This window comes from Etheostoma spectabile, chromosome 24 (genome assembly GCF_008692095.1).
Source record: "Etheostoma spectabile isolate EspeVRDwgs_2016 chromosome 24, UIUC_Espe_1.0, whole genome shotgun sequence".
NCBI classification, from domain to species: domain Eukaryota; kingdom Metazoa; phylum Chordata; class Actinopteri; order Perciformes; family Percidae; genus Etheostoma; species Etheostoma spectabile.
This window is the reverse complement of record NC_045756.1, coordinates 5,738,217-5,754,514: the sequence shown is the minus strand read 5'-3', so window position 1 is coordinate 5,754,514 and position 16,298 is coordinate 5,738,217. Positions and strand designations below refer to the sequence as shown.

At 40.3% G+C, this 16,298-nt stretch overlaps 1 protein-coding gene across 3 annotated transcripts in view; it reads left to right on the top strand.

The window, feature by feature from the left end:
• Nucleotides 1–12,457, top strand: part of LOC116673936 (rho GTPase-activating protein 6) — a 74,186-nt gene extending 61,729 nt beyond the window's left edge. For 2 of the 3 annotated variants that reach the window (XM_032506321.1, XM_032506323.1), the window contains exons 4-14: nt 2,240–2,388; nt 2,515–2,643; nt 3,141–3,336; nt 3,445–3,500; nt 4,697–4,847; nt 4,940–5,088; nt 7,001–7,180; nt 7,936–8,027; nt 8,132–8,382; nt 8,545–8,628; nt 9,230–12,457. In XM_032506321.1, coding sequence (XP_032362212.1) covers nt 2,240–2,388; nt 2,515–2,643; nt 3,141–3,336; nt 3,445–3,500; nt 4,697–4,847; nt 4,940–5,088; nt 7,001–7,180; nt 7,936–8,027; nt 8,132–8,382; nt 8,545–8,628; nt 9,230–9,789 — 1,997 coding nt within the window. In that variant the 3' untranslated portion in view covers nt 9,790–12,457. Of the gene's footprint in view, nt 1–2,239; nt 2,389–2,514; nt 2,644–3,140; nt 3,337–3,444; nt 3,501–4,696; nt 4,848–4,939; nt 5,089–7,000; nt 7,181–7,935; nt 8,028–8,131; nt 8,383–8,544; nt 8,629–9,092; nt 9,115–9,229 lie in introns of all 3 variants that reach the window. The other variant, XM_032506322.1, reaches the window with a different exon arrangement.
• The last annotated feature ends 3,841 nt before the right edge of the window (nt 12,458–16,298 follow it).

Genomic DNA, 16,298 nt, shown 5'->3' with positions numbered 1-16,298 from the left:
GTAAGGGGACTGGCTCTGAGAAGCAGCCACTCTGCTGCACTAAGCAGAAAGGAGCCCAGTTGCTGAGAGGAGCAGGAAGGAAAATGAATCTGGCTTTTCTTGTCAGATTTGTACTGAGCCAAGGTTTTGTTTACAATAAATATACATGGCAATGTCAAATATACACACACTAGTGATGAAATCTGCTTAGCCTGCAATGTTCTCACGCAGTTAGTTAATGCAGTCCAAATTACTAGATAATGGCAATTATTTAGTTAAGTTGCATAGAGTGATGCAAAGACATTGAGCTATGAGAAGTATTCATAAACAGTTCATAGACATAAAAAGCATGCATTCCTCTAACTCTGGCAAGCATGCAAAAAGTATAAAAAAGTATCTCATGCAATTTGCATTATTTGCCAGAATCAGCAACAAAGTATAGTTTGTTCATATGTTCCTTATTGTCATCCTTGGAATTAACATTATTTACTGCTCGAATAAGTATGAGAAAGCTGTGTTGTCTGAAAAGAAATGCACAGCCTGATATTGTCAAGGGCAACTGTAAATATATTACTACAGTTTTACATTTTCGGACAAATACTTTGAGTTCCATGTATGTAACAGTCATCTCAGGGTACAGGTTGGAGTCGAGTGGAGGTGGGTTTCCCCTCCACTACATGCCTAGCTTTGCCCCTTCAGAGCAGATGGCTTAGATGTAGCCGTGGTCTAACCTGCCAAATGATGGAAATTTAATTTTCTCCCAGGGTCCAGCCCTGCATTTTACTGTGAAGCAGGCACACTCCTTTCTCTGCAAGACAGAAAGGAGAGCAAAGGAGAACGCTGGCTCCTTTAATGCAGCCACAGACTTCAGTCAAACTATATCTGCAAATAAGATGTGATAGTTTAGTCTTTTAGCTTTAAGTACTTTATGGGTAATTCTTTTTTACCTCTGAATCAAGCAAGTAAAGATTTACAAATTAGTCTCTTAGTCAGTTTTTTGGCAATTTCACTGTTTTGTCCTGTGTGGTTAACTCCACCCATCTGGCACTTTATGCGCATTAACACAAACATTTTGTATTATTTATAACTCTCCTGACTTTCTGCACGGACATAGAACATATCCAGCTAGTACAGATAAATGGCATGGACATAAATAAGAAATAGCTATAAAACAAATGTTGCTTAAAACCAAGATGGAAGCTGTAGGCCTGGAAAATGTAGATTTATGAAAATCTGACATGGTTTGATAAATGTGGTCTGGTTGTAGATGCACGTGAAATGCTTTGCATTACGTTAGCAAAGCGTCGTACATTAATGTGCTCCAGATTTTGTATGTGCTGGTGTGTGTGTGGGTTACATAAGCCCTGTGAGGCTGCAAAGCAAATTCGTTGTGTCACAGTGTTAGTGGTCATGTTGTTCATGAGCACAGCCCTCCACTTGTGGTTGTGGAATGTCACTTTCTCACACACACACACACACACACACACACACACACACACACACACACACACACACACACACACAACACGGCCCAATATGACATAATTTCTCTCTGAATTGAGCTCAGTGCACATCACAGAGTCTTTGATTCCCTCAGCAGTAACACACATTTGCAAGTCCTTACAAGCAAGTTAATTGCCATGGCCTTGCTTCACTAGATTCTTGTGTAATCTCTTGCTCAATTTAAGAATATGCCTGTTGCAACTTCTTGTCAAAACAAACTTCCACTCTGCCTCTGTCAAATGTCAAAATGAGTGTAAATGCAACGAAAGGAAAAATATCTAGCCGTTACGTATGTGAACAGCTTCTAAAAATGAGCTGCATGGAGAACATGGCATTGCTTGGGCATGCGAGTAGTCAAAGTTGTGTTGTTTTGGTCAAAAGGCATTAGAATTAGTGCTCCGTCGGAGCCAGCTTTCTTCCTGTGATGTCTTATTTTGGAAAACAGATGTGCTATAAGAGATTAAACTGACGTAGCAGTAAACGTGTTGTGAGGCTTTTATCAAATGTAAAAGGCGAGCTGCAGTAGAAGTTTAATTGGAGATGTGTTTGATGTTCCTCTTGCAAGAGTCTAAGACCTATTTTTGGAAGTTGCTAATACAGCGTTCCATTTCCTTCTTGTTCTTGCAGCTAACTAACTCACTTTTTGCTTCTGTTAAGTTTTTATCCACAACAGTTTAATACGTTTTTGTTTTGCCTCCATCCCCTTTCTTTTCTGCCTCTTCCTTGTCTCTTTCGTCCTCATCTTTGTTTCCACCAGAATGCATACCCCAGGCCTTCAGTATAGTTCTCTCCCAGGTCATCGCTAATGACAGAACACACAGGCAGCGTCAGGACAGCTATCGTCAGGACCCTTCACAGCGTGAGGAGCACAAGGACTCCTCCGACCTTGTGTCGTCCATTTTACAGGTCTATCAAATTGAGATAATTCCTTTTTTAAAGGACAAATTTTGTTGTGAAGTATATAAAATAAGACAAAATTGTCCCATTTGTAGTATATGTTAGCCACTAACTCTTGGATCATCTCTCCTGCAGTTTGCCACCAAGCGGCCGTCCACTAAGGAGTTATCCAGCAGTAACTCCTCTTTGAGTTCCACATCCGAGACAGCCAATGAGTCAACGTCACCCAACACGCCTGAGGCTGCACCCCGAGCACGCAGGAGGGTGAGACAAAAAAATATATTAATCCCAGTATGAATAGTCTCGCACTGCCAGACCTTCCTCCATAGCGCTGCAGAAGAGGGTCTGGCCAGTCCACACAGTATTCCAAAATAGGAGAAAAATGTGCTCTGGTTAGGTGTCTTTTCTTTAAACCAATCACATTTGTTGTGGTCGCTGCAAAATAGCTTCGGTAAGGAACTTGTTTCAGTTGAACGTATGTTAAAAAGTTGTTTTAGTCGTACAACAGAAAACTCAGATTGGACAGAGGCTGGCGATTTAGCAGCTAACCAGTCCTTCCAATTAAAGTTTAAAATGCCATCACAAAGATAGCGGAAGGTGATAATCCAACAGAATTTCCGGCGGCACCTCAACAATCCCGGAAATGAAATTTCATCGATATAGACTGCAGTCTGAGCTACAGACGTGGGACCAGGTTTTATATTGTATTTTTTTTTCTCTCAGTTGAACATGTCTGAATGAAATGCACTATATTCCTCCAGGGAGGCATGTCAGTGGACTCGATCACGGACCTGGACGACAACCAGTCCCGCCTGCTCGAGGCCCTGCAGCTCTCTCTGCCGGCCGAAACGCCGAGTAAAAAGGAGAAGCACCGCGACAAAAGGCTGAGCCTCAATCCCATCTACCGCCAGGTGCCCCGGGTGGTCGATAGCTGCTGCCAGCACATCGAGAAATACGGTGAGCATATAATGCTTCACACACCGTCGCCAACACACATGTTCATTCATCTATTACGACGACAGGTGCTAGAGACAGCTATCAAGTCTTTATTCTTTCTCCACTCAGGTTTGCAGACTGTGGGGATCTTTAGAGTGGGAAGCTCCAAGAAGAGAGTCCGACAGGTGATGTCATTCAAAGTTTTGGTTTGAAAATGGTCTGAAATGACAGGGTTGGGTTTCATACACCAAATCAAAGACTAATTTTGCTCTTCTCATATTCTTTTATGAAAAAAAAGTCAATAAAAACCCTCCTTTCTATAAAAATATGTGCAATAACCAACACAGTTTTCCATGGTGCCAAAGCCAACACATAAATACAAAGACACTTTAATATATTTCTAAAAAAACAACAACACACTAATCCAACAGATCTGGTCCTAATGCTGTATTAGTTATTCAAGCAATGTATTTGTCATACATCACAAAGAATATCATGGTTACACTTCACGGCTCATCCAGTGTGGGCAGCATCATTTTACATAATCTTTTTTTATGGCATATAACACTGTTTTCCACTTGTAGCAGTTACAGGGAACTAAACACATATTGTTTATTGAGGGAAGGGAGGTTATTCTTTCACTAAACGGCACAAGCATACGCCTTTCCTTCAGCTAGATATCTCACTTGAATTATGAGATTTTAATGAAATATAGGACTGACCTTCAGATAAAAAGACATTCAATTTCTCTTGGTTTCATTGTGTAATCAATTCATTTGATTTAATCACTGTGTCCCTTTTAATGAATTGATCAGCTCTGCTCTTCCTGCCTTTAAAATAGTGTTTTGTCTGGCCTGTGCGTTCCTGTGCGGGACCTTAGGAACATTTCAACTATGCACAAAGAGGAGAATTACTTAGACCAAATTATTTCTTAACTTTTTTTTATATAAAAATGTACAGTCGGAATGGGCTCCGATACATAATAGTTAAGTGTTAATTATTATTAGAGGGACCACTCTACCCCATATAACACCTTGTCTTTATTATAAAACACACTGAACAAAATGGTTTGAATTCACACATCTATATGCTATTCTTGACATTATCTACTAGACTTTGATACAATCCATTGTCAACATAAATGCATTTTCCACCATTGTCAGCTTACTTTAAAATAAGAATGTTTCATTTTATTAAGATATTAAGATGCTTACTCGTGAAACTAGTTTGAGTGCAGAGTCTACCAGGAGGACCAATAGGATGTGAGTGCCTGTGTGTGCTTGTACTGGATGTGGACTACCTAGAATATAATGTCCATTGTTATGTGTGTAGGATGTTTCTGAATCGCCCTTTTCCTCTTTTCTTTTTGTCCCTGCTTCAGCTACGTGACGAGTTTGATCGCGGCATTGACGTCCAGCTGGATGAGGAGCAAAGCGTCCACGATGTGGCTGCCCTGCTGAAGGAGTTCCTCAGGGACATGCCGGACCCTCTCCTCACCAAGGAGCTCTACACAGCCTTCATCAACACCACATGTAAGCTTAATCTTCCCTTTCCCCCCCCTCTTTTCCTGACCTCATTTCTCATTTTCTTCATTGAACCTTGTCCATCCTAATCTGTGTTGCAGTGTTGGATCCAGATGAGCAACATAATGTTACTCAGCTGCTGGTCTACCTGCTCCCAGCATGCAACAGTGATACGCTCCACCGCCTCCTGGAGTTTCTGTCCACTGTGACTGACCACGCCCATGACCGGCAGGACAAAGACAAACAAGAGGTAAGTGTCAGTTGACAACAACAGGGATCAACAGTACTCTATCAACAGGGAATACAACTTAAAAAGGTCCTTCCTCAAATCCAGGAATTAGGTAGCAAACAATAACATGAGATTAAAAAAAAAAACACACACACACATACAAAACATTCAAGTGCAGCTTATTGGCAGCTTAGGCATTTTGTTTGATTTGTTTTTCCACCTCATTGGGAGGAAATTACAGAAGAAGTGATAGGGATCAGCTTGTGTGGCTCAGGTCTTAGGGTGCTCTACTGCATGTAAAAAAAGTTGTATAACGCTTTTCGTGTATAACTACATTTGTACAATACTCAGTTGTGGGAACTCTTAATATAGTATATTAGATCAAATCAAAAGTTTGTTTTAATTTCTCTGTATGTGTGTGGGGGATTGCAAAAGAGTGTGAGTGTGTTGTTCAAGTGTGAGAGAGAAGCAGAGAGTCTGTGTTTTGTCGCCTTCGTGCATAAACATGAGAATCGACTAAAAACATGACTCCAGTATCTGTGTCCGAGATCGTGACAGGAAGTCGGAAGCGTTTTTACACTCGGCCGGGAACAATACATCAATACGTTTGGGCGCTTGTGGCTCCTGTGACGAGTGAGAGTGGAAAGGGAGGAAAGGCGAAGAGAGAAAATTAAAGTTGTGAAAGCTTTGAAGGGCTTGTAACTTCGGTTGCTAATTACGTCACAGGATGTAATACACCATCACCCAACCCTAGCAGAAACAGATTCAGCTGTCATGCACTCTAACACTTTTAGTGTTAACAAACCCAATGGGCCAACTCTTTATGCATCTTTTGCTCAACGTGACAAAAACAGAGAGGGGGGGGGGGGGGGGGGGGGGGGGGTTACAAAAGAAACAGAATGTTGGAGGGAGTGGTGAGAAAATCAATATGAAAGGATGGAGATGTCTGTGGGAACTGCAGGAGTAAAGGGAGAGGGAGGAGAGAAATTGTCTCCAAGGACCATGGAAAAGCAGCAAAACTGTGTAATGTCAATAAAGTCCATCTATCTGGTTCTACAGCCTCACAGTCCTGCCAGCATGGCTGCTTGGTCTTGTTCCATGTGACTCTCCAAAAAGGTGCACACCTTGAAGTTCTGCTTTGTTCTCCCTGTGCCAGCACACGTCATTCTTTGTGCAATAAGGAACACCATCAATCCTTCATTCAATCAAGGCATCCTTAATGGGTTACAGAGAAAGTACCTGATTATCTACTTTTGTCTGTTTAAATCTAGCAGCAACATCTGGGTTGGAAAGGTGAAGCCAATAAGGAAGTGCCTTAAACCTGCATTCTATCTAATTTCCAACAAGGGGCGACTCCACTGTTTTTACTTGATTTATTACCTCAGTAAGCATTTTATTAATGGGTTTATGATCTCAAAATATGATGCCCATTTGGTCAAATATGGTCCTATTTATTTTAATAATAAACAAGAAAGCAATGACAATAAAGCAAGGGGTGCTTTAGGGCGTGGTTAAATCAGAACAGAGGCTTATCAATGAATATCCATGGCACGGTGTACGTTAATAGCCAGGAACTTGTTTTTGGGTGCAGTTAATGTTTTTATCTCAAACTTTGACCCTGTCACTGTGTTTTCACTTTATGAAAGTTAATTGGAACATTTTGGTTGCCTAAAAATGGCTTGTTTAGCATTCGGTAGCGCCTTGCCAACCAAAGATAGCTAGCTAACTGTGTCATCCTTCTCAGCTCCGCCCTCTTGTCCAAATACGTTCACCTCTTGTTCCAAATTACCAAAATGGGGATGGCCAAAATGCAAACTCCTTGCTTTAAAACGGCAGTCCACAAACCAATGGGTGACGTCAGTGATGCTACGTCCATCATTCTTTACAGATTGTTTATGGTCTGAATCCAAATGATTTGTTTCTCCAAACCCAGATCACAGGGAACAAGATGACGTCGCTGAACCTGGCCACCATCTTCGGCCCCAACCTGCTCCACAAGCAGAAGAGCTCAGACAAGGAGTTCAGCGTCCAGAGCTCAGCCAGGGCCGAGGAGAGCACGGCCGTCATCGCCGTGCTGCAGAGGATGATTGCCAGCTACCAAACCCTGTTCATGGTCAGTCATTGGGCGTGTGTCTCCATCACTCATCCTCGCTTCCTCCGCTAAACACTTACATTCATGCACATTTTCCCTTTTGCATTTCCATGAAGGCCCAAAAGAAGACAATTCCACCTGGCTTAGCAGACAATAGTGTGTCTTAGTAAATGAAAACAGAGCCCTGCCCAGTTTAGTGGGGATAAAGAAAATAAAAACAATTAAGTCGGCAAAATGCCAGAATTCTTACATTCTTCTTAGTAAATGTAACGTCTTGCCAGTTAACCCACAATAACATCAAGGACTTTTCATTGTATTACTTTGAACTTATTCTTTACAAAATAAAAGCTGAAAATTCATGCATGAAAGTCTTCATGCACGGATTACGACCTCATCACTTGCTTTTGTTCCTTTCTGTTCCTTGGATTGTCAAAACAGACAGTTCAGGTCATTTCAGGTCCGAAACCTTACACCGTTATGTTTTGTAATCTGCCATTGTCGTTCCCCTGAGGCTTACATTCCTGCAGTGAGCCAATAACGAGCTATTAATGGTGTATAGTGAATTGGGACTGACTTGCTCAGTCTTGGTGAGTAAAAACAGATTTGTAGGCAGCTCAAGGACTAACCTGCTTATGCCTTCAAAGCATTTGAGGATCATTCATAGAAATTAAGTGTTTGGGCAGGGTTCTTCATAGTAATCAAACATATTTCATTGGGAGAATAATATTCCTATAACTATTTGAGTGAAATAAATGAATAAAGAAACTGATTTTTAGGTGCCTCCTGATCTGCAAAATGAGGTTTTGATGAATCTATTGGAGACGGATCCAGATGTGGTGGACTACCTGCTGAGAAGAAAAGCATCACAGTGAGTTCCGCACACGTAAACACACGAGGTGTTACACATACATGCGGTGTGCCATTTCTCTCCGTCTGTCTTTGCCCGTTTCATCTGTCTGTAAATAACAACAGGAGTCCCGACCTGTTGCAGTCAGAGGAGCCCTTCGCCCTGAGCGAGCGCCATTCTTCCAGCGACTCCAACAAGGTGTCCAGCGGCGAGGTGTCCCCTTATGACAACAACTCCCCAATCCTGAGTGAGCGCAGAGGAGAGCCAGGAAGCCCGGGCAGCGAGCCACTCTTCCGTGTCCCAGAACAGTACACTCTGGTGGGGCACGTGGCCGGCTGGAGCAGAGAGCCTGGGGCTGACACTTGGGGTGCCAAAGGTGAACTGCATAGTGCTTATAATTCTCAGTGCTAGATGATTTGATTTCTCTAATTTTTTGCTTTGATTTACAAAAGTATTAAGAAGGTTGCTTCTCACTCTATGTGCCTTTGATTACTGCGTAACTGAGAATGGATTGTGACCAGGCTTTTGCTTCCTTCAGATGCTATATCAGAGGAACACGCTAACATTTGGGGGACGTGGCACACTACTCTGAAACCAACTCTTAAGGACCAAGCATACACAGGTATACTGTTTTTAGTCATTTCAGGCAAATTTTGTTCCTAGTGGTGGAGCCAGAGCAGTAAGTGTCTGACACCTGCTGCTGGTTATTACAGTAATTATCTGGGGAACAGGAAGCTGCAGGGCATTTAAAATTAAGAAGCAGCACTGAGGACCCAGCTGTTTTTTTTTCTGGTCATCAAAAAAAACAAAGTCCTGCTGCTTTTTTATGCATTTTCATATAATTAGCAACTACTTTACAAACGTGACACCAGTTGAATGCATTTAGGTGATCAACAAGCTGTGAGGGCAGAAAAACCAACACAGTCTGTATTAGGTTTAAAAATATGCAGAATACTGCAGAAGAGTTTTTAATTCAGCTTAACAAATTTAAAAAGAATTGTAGGTTGTAAATTGACCTTGCATAAAAATTAAAGAAAAAACACAATCAGAAATTCTGTTTTTTTTATTTCTCTCTTTCCATCAAAGACGCAATAAGGCCTGCCAAAAGGTTTGTCAATAAAAAAAGTTGTAATGTCAAGCATCAACTAGTGGTGTGTGTGTATCCACTGTTATTCATTAAGCTATAATTAATCGCACTGATGTAGTTGATGTTCCGTTTCTAGGTTCCCATGGCAACATGTCAGAGGGAAGCTCCCGCAGCTCACACGAAGGTCTCAACGAACAACATGGCGATGGCAGGCCGCAGGCAACGCTGCAACAGACTCAGACAGCGCCCGGCGTCGCCGAGTGCCTACCCCACCCCCCGGTCACCAGAGTGTGTACCCAGCTCAAGACCAACCCCTCTGTGACGTCACACCTCAATAGCACGCAAGGCCTCAATCGAGCAAGCGGACACGGACTTAACCCGACCTCGAGACCTCAAAGCGGGGTGAACGCTGGCGAAGGTGGCCCTGCTGTCCGTAACGACAGCCGCTTTCTTCCCCCTTATAACGCCCACCATCGACTGTCTAATTCCCAAAGTTCGCCTCAGCCCTCAACAGCTCAGCGGCCCCCTCTGCAGCACGGGAGGCTGAGCGCAGCGCAAAGTAACTCCGGCTCGACGACGGAGAACCAAATGGTGCCGCAGAGCCCGGAGTGGCAGGACTGGCAGCGGGACCGGTGGCAGATCTGGCAGCTGCTGTCCTCAGACAATGCCGACGCACTGCCCGAAACGCTGGTGTGATCTCAGACCATTAACTGCTTTGCTAGCCAGGCAATGGCATGATCAAACCCCATCCAATGACAATCAGTCCTTGTCTCTACCTTCATTTCATGTTTTCTCTCAGACTGCCTTTCATCCATTCATGGATGTCATCCCTCTGCGCTTGTCCTGCATCCTAGCGCCATGGCGTTGTTTACGTGTGCAGCTGCTGCCTTACACAGACTTTTGCATCCAAGAGCCACTAGTATTTCTTGTTTAAAATGGATGTTAAAAAAAGTTGCTTTCCATATGTTTTGTCCATAATGACATGATTTGGGAGCATAAAAAATGCCCACCGGAAATACCTCAAAAAAACCTATCCTTTTGTAGTTTCTCAGAATCCTACCACAACCATATAGAGTTCACTCTTCATATCTCAATGGACAATAGGAAAACATGTGTTTAGTTTATAATTCATAAAAAAAATCTTTCCTCCATACAAACACCAAGATGTTCCCATTAGTAAATGCTGCTAAACGTTTAACTTTTGTGTGCGGACTGGTATTGTAGTTCAGCCACACCTGTCTAAAAATGTATATATACAAACACACATACACAATATATATATGTAAATTGACGTGTAAAGTATATCATTTGCCAATGTACTAAAAGCAAGTCAGCTTTTTAACAGGCAGTCTAAATGTTGTTTAATTATAAAGCACTCGGTTGTAAGTTTGCTTATATATGTGCTCTTGCCACCTGCTGCAAGGAAGGAACATTGTGCCAAAGTCGCAATTTTGTTTTTACTTCACAATCTTTAACGTACTGTTCATTTCATCCAGTTAATTTCAGATAAAACGCTCAAGAGCTTGTGACATTGGCACGTCTTTGTCAGGAATTCCATCATACAGGCATGAGAAAAGGAGGCTGATTTTAAGATAATATAATGACATCAGGATCATATTTTGACTATTCATTAAATGGCTGACTCATGATGCTCCAAAACTTACAGTAAATGAAGATAAACACATTATAAATATAAAAAGGTCAGTGTGCATGCAAATACACCAATATAGTATAAATAAGAGCCAGGGTTATGGTTAGATATCAGGTATACAAAATAGTACTTTTAAAGTTACAATCTCGAAGATCTCCATTTGCTCTCTTTGGCTTTACCTATGGTGATAAGCGGTAATTGTAGATGTGTTTTTGGATATCACACCCCCCCAAAAAGCAAAACTGTGTTGCCTGTGTGACGTCAGTCAGTTGGCAATTGAAGAGCAAGTCTTTTGAGTAAACTCCGCCTACTCTCTCTGGCGCGCGCGCACACGCACAACAATAATACTGCAAATGCAGGGGCTTTTGATCAGTGGGCCATAGGCTCAATCCCCATTGTGTTACCTCATCTTGGTAAAATAGGGTCCAGGTTGAAAAATACAGTTTCCCTTTAAGAGACATTTACTTAAATGGAAATCTTTGAGATTATGACTTTAAAGTTTAAATAATTCTTAGCCTTTCAAAATCATGTCTAGAAGCCCAGAGGTTTTAGAGAAATATATAAGTGAACATATAAGTATCACATGTCTAAAATGTATCGAAATTCAATGTATAACATGTTTTTTGCATTAGAGGTATTCTATGTCCATTTGGTCTTTAAGATGGAGAATTATGTGAATGTATTATTTGACCTAAATCTGGTTACATCAAGGCAAAACATGAACTACAGTCTGGAACTTCGTTTCCAAGTTCTAATGCATTTTTCAAGATCATAACCTGACTAAAAATCTATAAAAATCCAACACAATAAAGTATGATGATAACAGTATTGCATTCACATCAATGATTCTTGACTGATCCATGATATACCTCTCAGGCTAGACTGAAAATGCCAACTGAGTGCTGAGTCCTTGCCCATCTAAGAGGCTTAACGCATTTCACGACCAACCTGTCCAAATCCTCTCAAATGTCAGTCAAGTGGGTATTTGCTGGCAAATATTTCACCTTTCCAAGTTATGATGTGCTCAGTTATAGTCAGCATTAAACATAGTGACGCATTTTGTAAAATTTATGTCTACTTTGTCTTGATTTGCTTGTACAGTATGAGACTGAGAAGCCATCGGACACGAGCCTCACAAGTGCAAGAAGTGGAAAGATTGTGGTAAGGTGTATGGCGCCATCTATTGTCTGATCATGTGTTTCAGCATTTTGCCGCTTCCCACAGTGCACTGTTTCCATGGGATCCATCTGTGCTCAATTTAGATTCAATTAGCTTGTGATTATAAGCACCTTTTTGTGAAAATTGTGTAAATCCGTGTGTGGAAATACATGTGCCATAGGTCTTGCTCTTAAAAAAATGTTTCTTCATGCATTGGTCAAGGTTCTTATTTTGTGAATGTTTTGTATTACTTTGTTTTCTGCCGAGTGTTGTACTATATAAATACGATATAACAGTTTTTATTCAAGGAGAAAAACAAATTAAGTGGGAATATTCCTAATGATCCTAACTTTATCTCCCCAAGCCATGACCGTGTTAGTCTCGTTTGCTTTACTATGAAACGACAGTAAGAGACTTAGTGTTATGGCGTTTTTATTGTGGATATTTTTGGTGGGGTTTACTGGGTCCAAGTTGTCAATGTTATGTCTGGTAATTGCTTTTGTACTGCGTGCCATCATCAATATGCTACAATGGAATTAAACATGATAAAGTTTACGCCTGCTGTTGAAGTCGATGCTTTGGGAAAATGCTTGACACTGTTAGGAAAGAGACAAAGAAAGAGCACATAGTGTGTCACAGCATAATATAAACAGGACTATAATTTCCCACTTGTGTCTATTGAAATATTCAAGTCATACATGGATCAGCAGTCCAGTGTCTTGAGATTCAATGTCCCTTTCCGGACATGGAAATGTACAAAAATACCCTAAAATGGAGAGATTAAGAGATAGTAACAGTAATAATATTAACAAAAAGAGAATTACATACAAATAAAAAACATAAGAATAAAGAGATGAATGTATAAATAAATATGTAAAAACGATCTAAGTAAAAAATAATTTTACAATATGAAGACATTAGTGAATAAAGGAAAATAAAATACAATTGACAGTAAAATATAACAATAAAGGATAAAACAGAATATTAGAAATAAGTAATGATAGTGTGAAATCTTATAATTGCAATAGTGTGATAGTACAACATGTGTTAGTATAATGTTACAGTGCAGTATGTCATAATATACTATATCATAGTATATTGCTATTGTACAGTATGCCAAGTTGCCATAAAATGGTATATTATATTATGGTATTTTGTCATATAGTATGCTATGAGTACAAATGCGTTATGTTAAAGTGGCCCATACAGTTTGTCATATAATATTGTGTTATAGTAAGACTAAAAGGTCTAATCAGTCAGGGTAATTGAAAACCTGTGTGTTAACCAGCATGAGCAATGCAAGGACACTCGTTAATGGCATCAATGACACCCATGCTTTTCCTGCAATGCCATGTTTTACAGTTTACTACCACATACTTGCAGTCCTATACTTTATATGAATAACGCTTTACTGTCTGCAGTTATCAGAGCCTTTTTTTTATTATTAAGTGATGCAGCACAAAACAGGTGAGGGTACATAACAAAAACAAGACTACATTAGCCTATGTGATAGAAAAATAATCCATGTGTGAACACTTAAGACGCTAAAACTACACAAGACCCAAACAAATAAGTAAAAAAAAAAGCAGTAAAAAAATAAAAATAAAAAAATCAGATTTCTGACACTCTAGAACCAACTTGTCCATCATCACAACCATATTTAAAAAAGGAATCCCCACTTTAGTTAACTGGGTATGTTAATTCTGCTTACCCTCATTTTGATCTAATAAAACAAGTATCAATCTCAGTTATCTTCAGTTAAATGTCAACCAGTTCTACTGGAGCAGAGCTTTTTAGTTTGTAAATGAGCCGTGTGGTGATTTATTTTAGCTGTGTCCTCTTTATAGAGGACATCTTTGTAGATGACGCCACGTACTGTAGTTATATTTTCTACACAAGCCCATGCCAATTAAGACTTTTAACGTAAAAGGTAACCATTTACATTTTAATATCCCCAAAGAGCGCATCTATTTCTATAAGAACTATTCCTTTTTATCACTGCATGTGTGTCTTGGAATATTTTTCCTTTAAGGAGAGATTAAAGCTATGTATAAATACTGCTGATTGTTAGGAGGTAGGACATAAAAGAGGAAATTAAGCCATGAAGGCTCCTAGACCAGCCAGTAATGTAAGGTCGGGGAGTCTGAGAGAAAGATGTCATTTTCACCCCTTCGCCCTGACGGCTGGCTTCAGAAGCAAGGACAACCAGAACAAAAACTGAGTCACTCGACTGTAAATGTCAAAGTGAGGCATGAGCAGGCAGTTTGAAAGCCTCACCTTCAAAAACTTGACAGGGCGGTGTACAATGGTTGAGCTGTAGTGCGTAAAAATCCTTTATTACATCTGAAAAATACATGTCTGCAAGTGAAGTGTTGCAAAAAAAAAAAAAAAAAAAAAAAAAAGAGGTAAAATAGCCCTTAAAAAGACAGAACAGGATCCGAGTCAAGGCAACAAGTCTGTAGCTGTTTAGTCTACTATAGAGTATGTGATCCACGGTATATATGATTAACTCAATGTGTTTCCTTGATATTTTTGGCAGCTAATTTAGATTATCTTTTTCAATCCTTGAACAACTGTCCTTAATTAAATGTGTCTGTAGTGTGTCTGTAGTGTGTGTGTGTGTGTGTCTGTGTGCTCAGAAAACGGAATCTTGTATTGGGTGTGTTGGTTGTAACTTCCCATTTAAACCACTAGAGGTCAGCCAAGAGCTTTGAATAGCTGCCCTGAGAAAATATTTCAATGACTAAAAGTCCAACGTGCAAAGCTGTTTGAGGCCAAATTAACTCATTTGTCTCTTTCATAGCACCCAAACCACATCTGATAAAGAATGAATTACACATTACTAGTTGTAGAAGGTGACAAATACAGGTATGTGCACCTATAACAGTTTAAAAAAAGGGAATATTTTTGGTAAGGCTACTGGATTTGTGATGGAGAGATACAAGGAAATGGAATGAGAAACAAAACGATTAAAAACAATTTCATGGTTTTTGGTTTCAATTCTCTTCAGCCATGCCTGATAGCATATTAAATCACCTAAAAAAAGGTAATGGATGAGCTTTTGGGTCTCTAACTCGGTGTGTGAGGGGACAGAGAGAGTGTGACTGACAGATGCGAGCTGATAACTCAAATAGAGACCATGTGCAGTAGAACACTTGCTTTCTCTCATTCCTTACAATGGACTCGATAAATGAGAATAAAGTCAGTTCAATCATTGTCTTACTAGCAGCTTATCAGAGTTAAGATCAAGTCTGGAAACTTCGAAAAGAAATTAGAATCTTTTCTTCCTGATCTCCCAATCAGATAGACTGGACAGGGCAAACCGAGGATCTTTATCTTAGTTGCATTTTTCGTCGCTTTGTCAACTACCCCTTCCAACTTTTCTCCCCCCACTATTTATTCGAGGAAATGCACACACTCCAGTGTCCATCACTCACAACACCAATTAAAGCTTTTGCTGTGTACTGTGTGCCAGTGATGTTTAAAATGAGCATGTCATGTTCAGTTCAAGGAGGAGGTTCTGATTAATTGTGATCAATGAAAGCATAAAGGAGTTTTTTTTTCCTCTCTCCACATACTGTACTCTGAGTGCGCTTCTTCTAGTTTCTTTTGTCCCATTTCTGTCAGGTTTCTGGAAGGGAGCCCGGTTTTAATTAGAATTTTGTGGACCATGACAACAACACAAAGCTGCTTTATTTCAGTGGCTAATGATTTGGCCTGGAGTAACGCTATCCAGTTGGCCAAACTAAAAGAAAACTTGCCAGAAAAACACACATGCACAAATAGGTATGCATGAACTCATCGACAAAGAGACACTTGTAATTGCTAGTACAATAGTTCAGCCCCATTCCTGGAGGGAGTTGAGAATTCATGCATGTCAGTAAACAAGATTTCGTTTGGTTTATCACATTTTGGAGGTGTATGTGAGACAGTTCATGTTTTATGAGGACTACAATTGGAGCATCACGTGCACAACACTTTTTTGTTCGTCTATACGTATGCAGAAGCACATACACATCCTGAAAGGAATTCATACCCACAAGGTCCTCATTAGCAGGCCTAGTCTATTCATTCTCATCATGTGTTGCTTTATGCAGTCCAAAAAGTGGCCTGGAGATAGAAATGTAAGGAAAGGCGAAAAAAAAAGGTTCCTGACCTGAATTTAACCATCTGTGAATCATTTATACTCTCTCCCATGCATTGATGACTTCCAAGAGAAGGCTCAACGGATAACAGCTTCAATCACATATTTTATCTTATAAAAAGGTGCCCAGACACACAAAAACACTTTTACTAAAATATGTTCGGTCCATGTGGGTTTGCGTTATGATGAGAATGTGAAATTGAACTGCAACCTCCTCTTTTAGCTCTGGTCACTGAAAAGAAATTAGCGGAG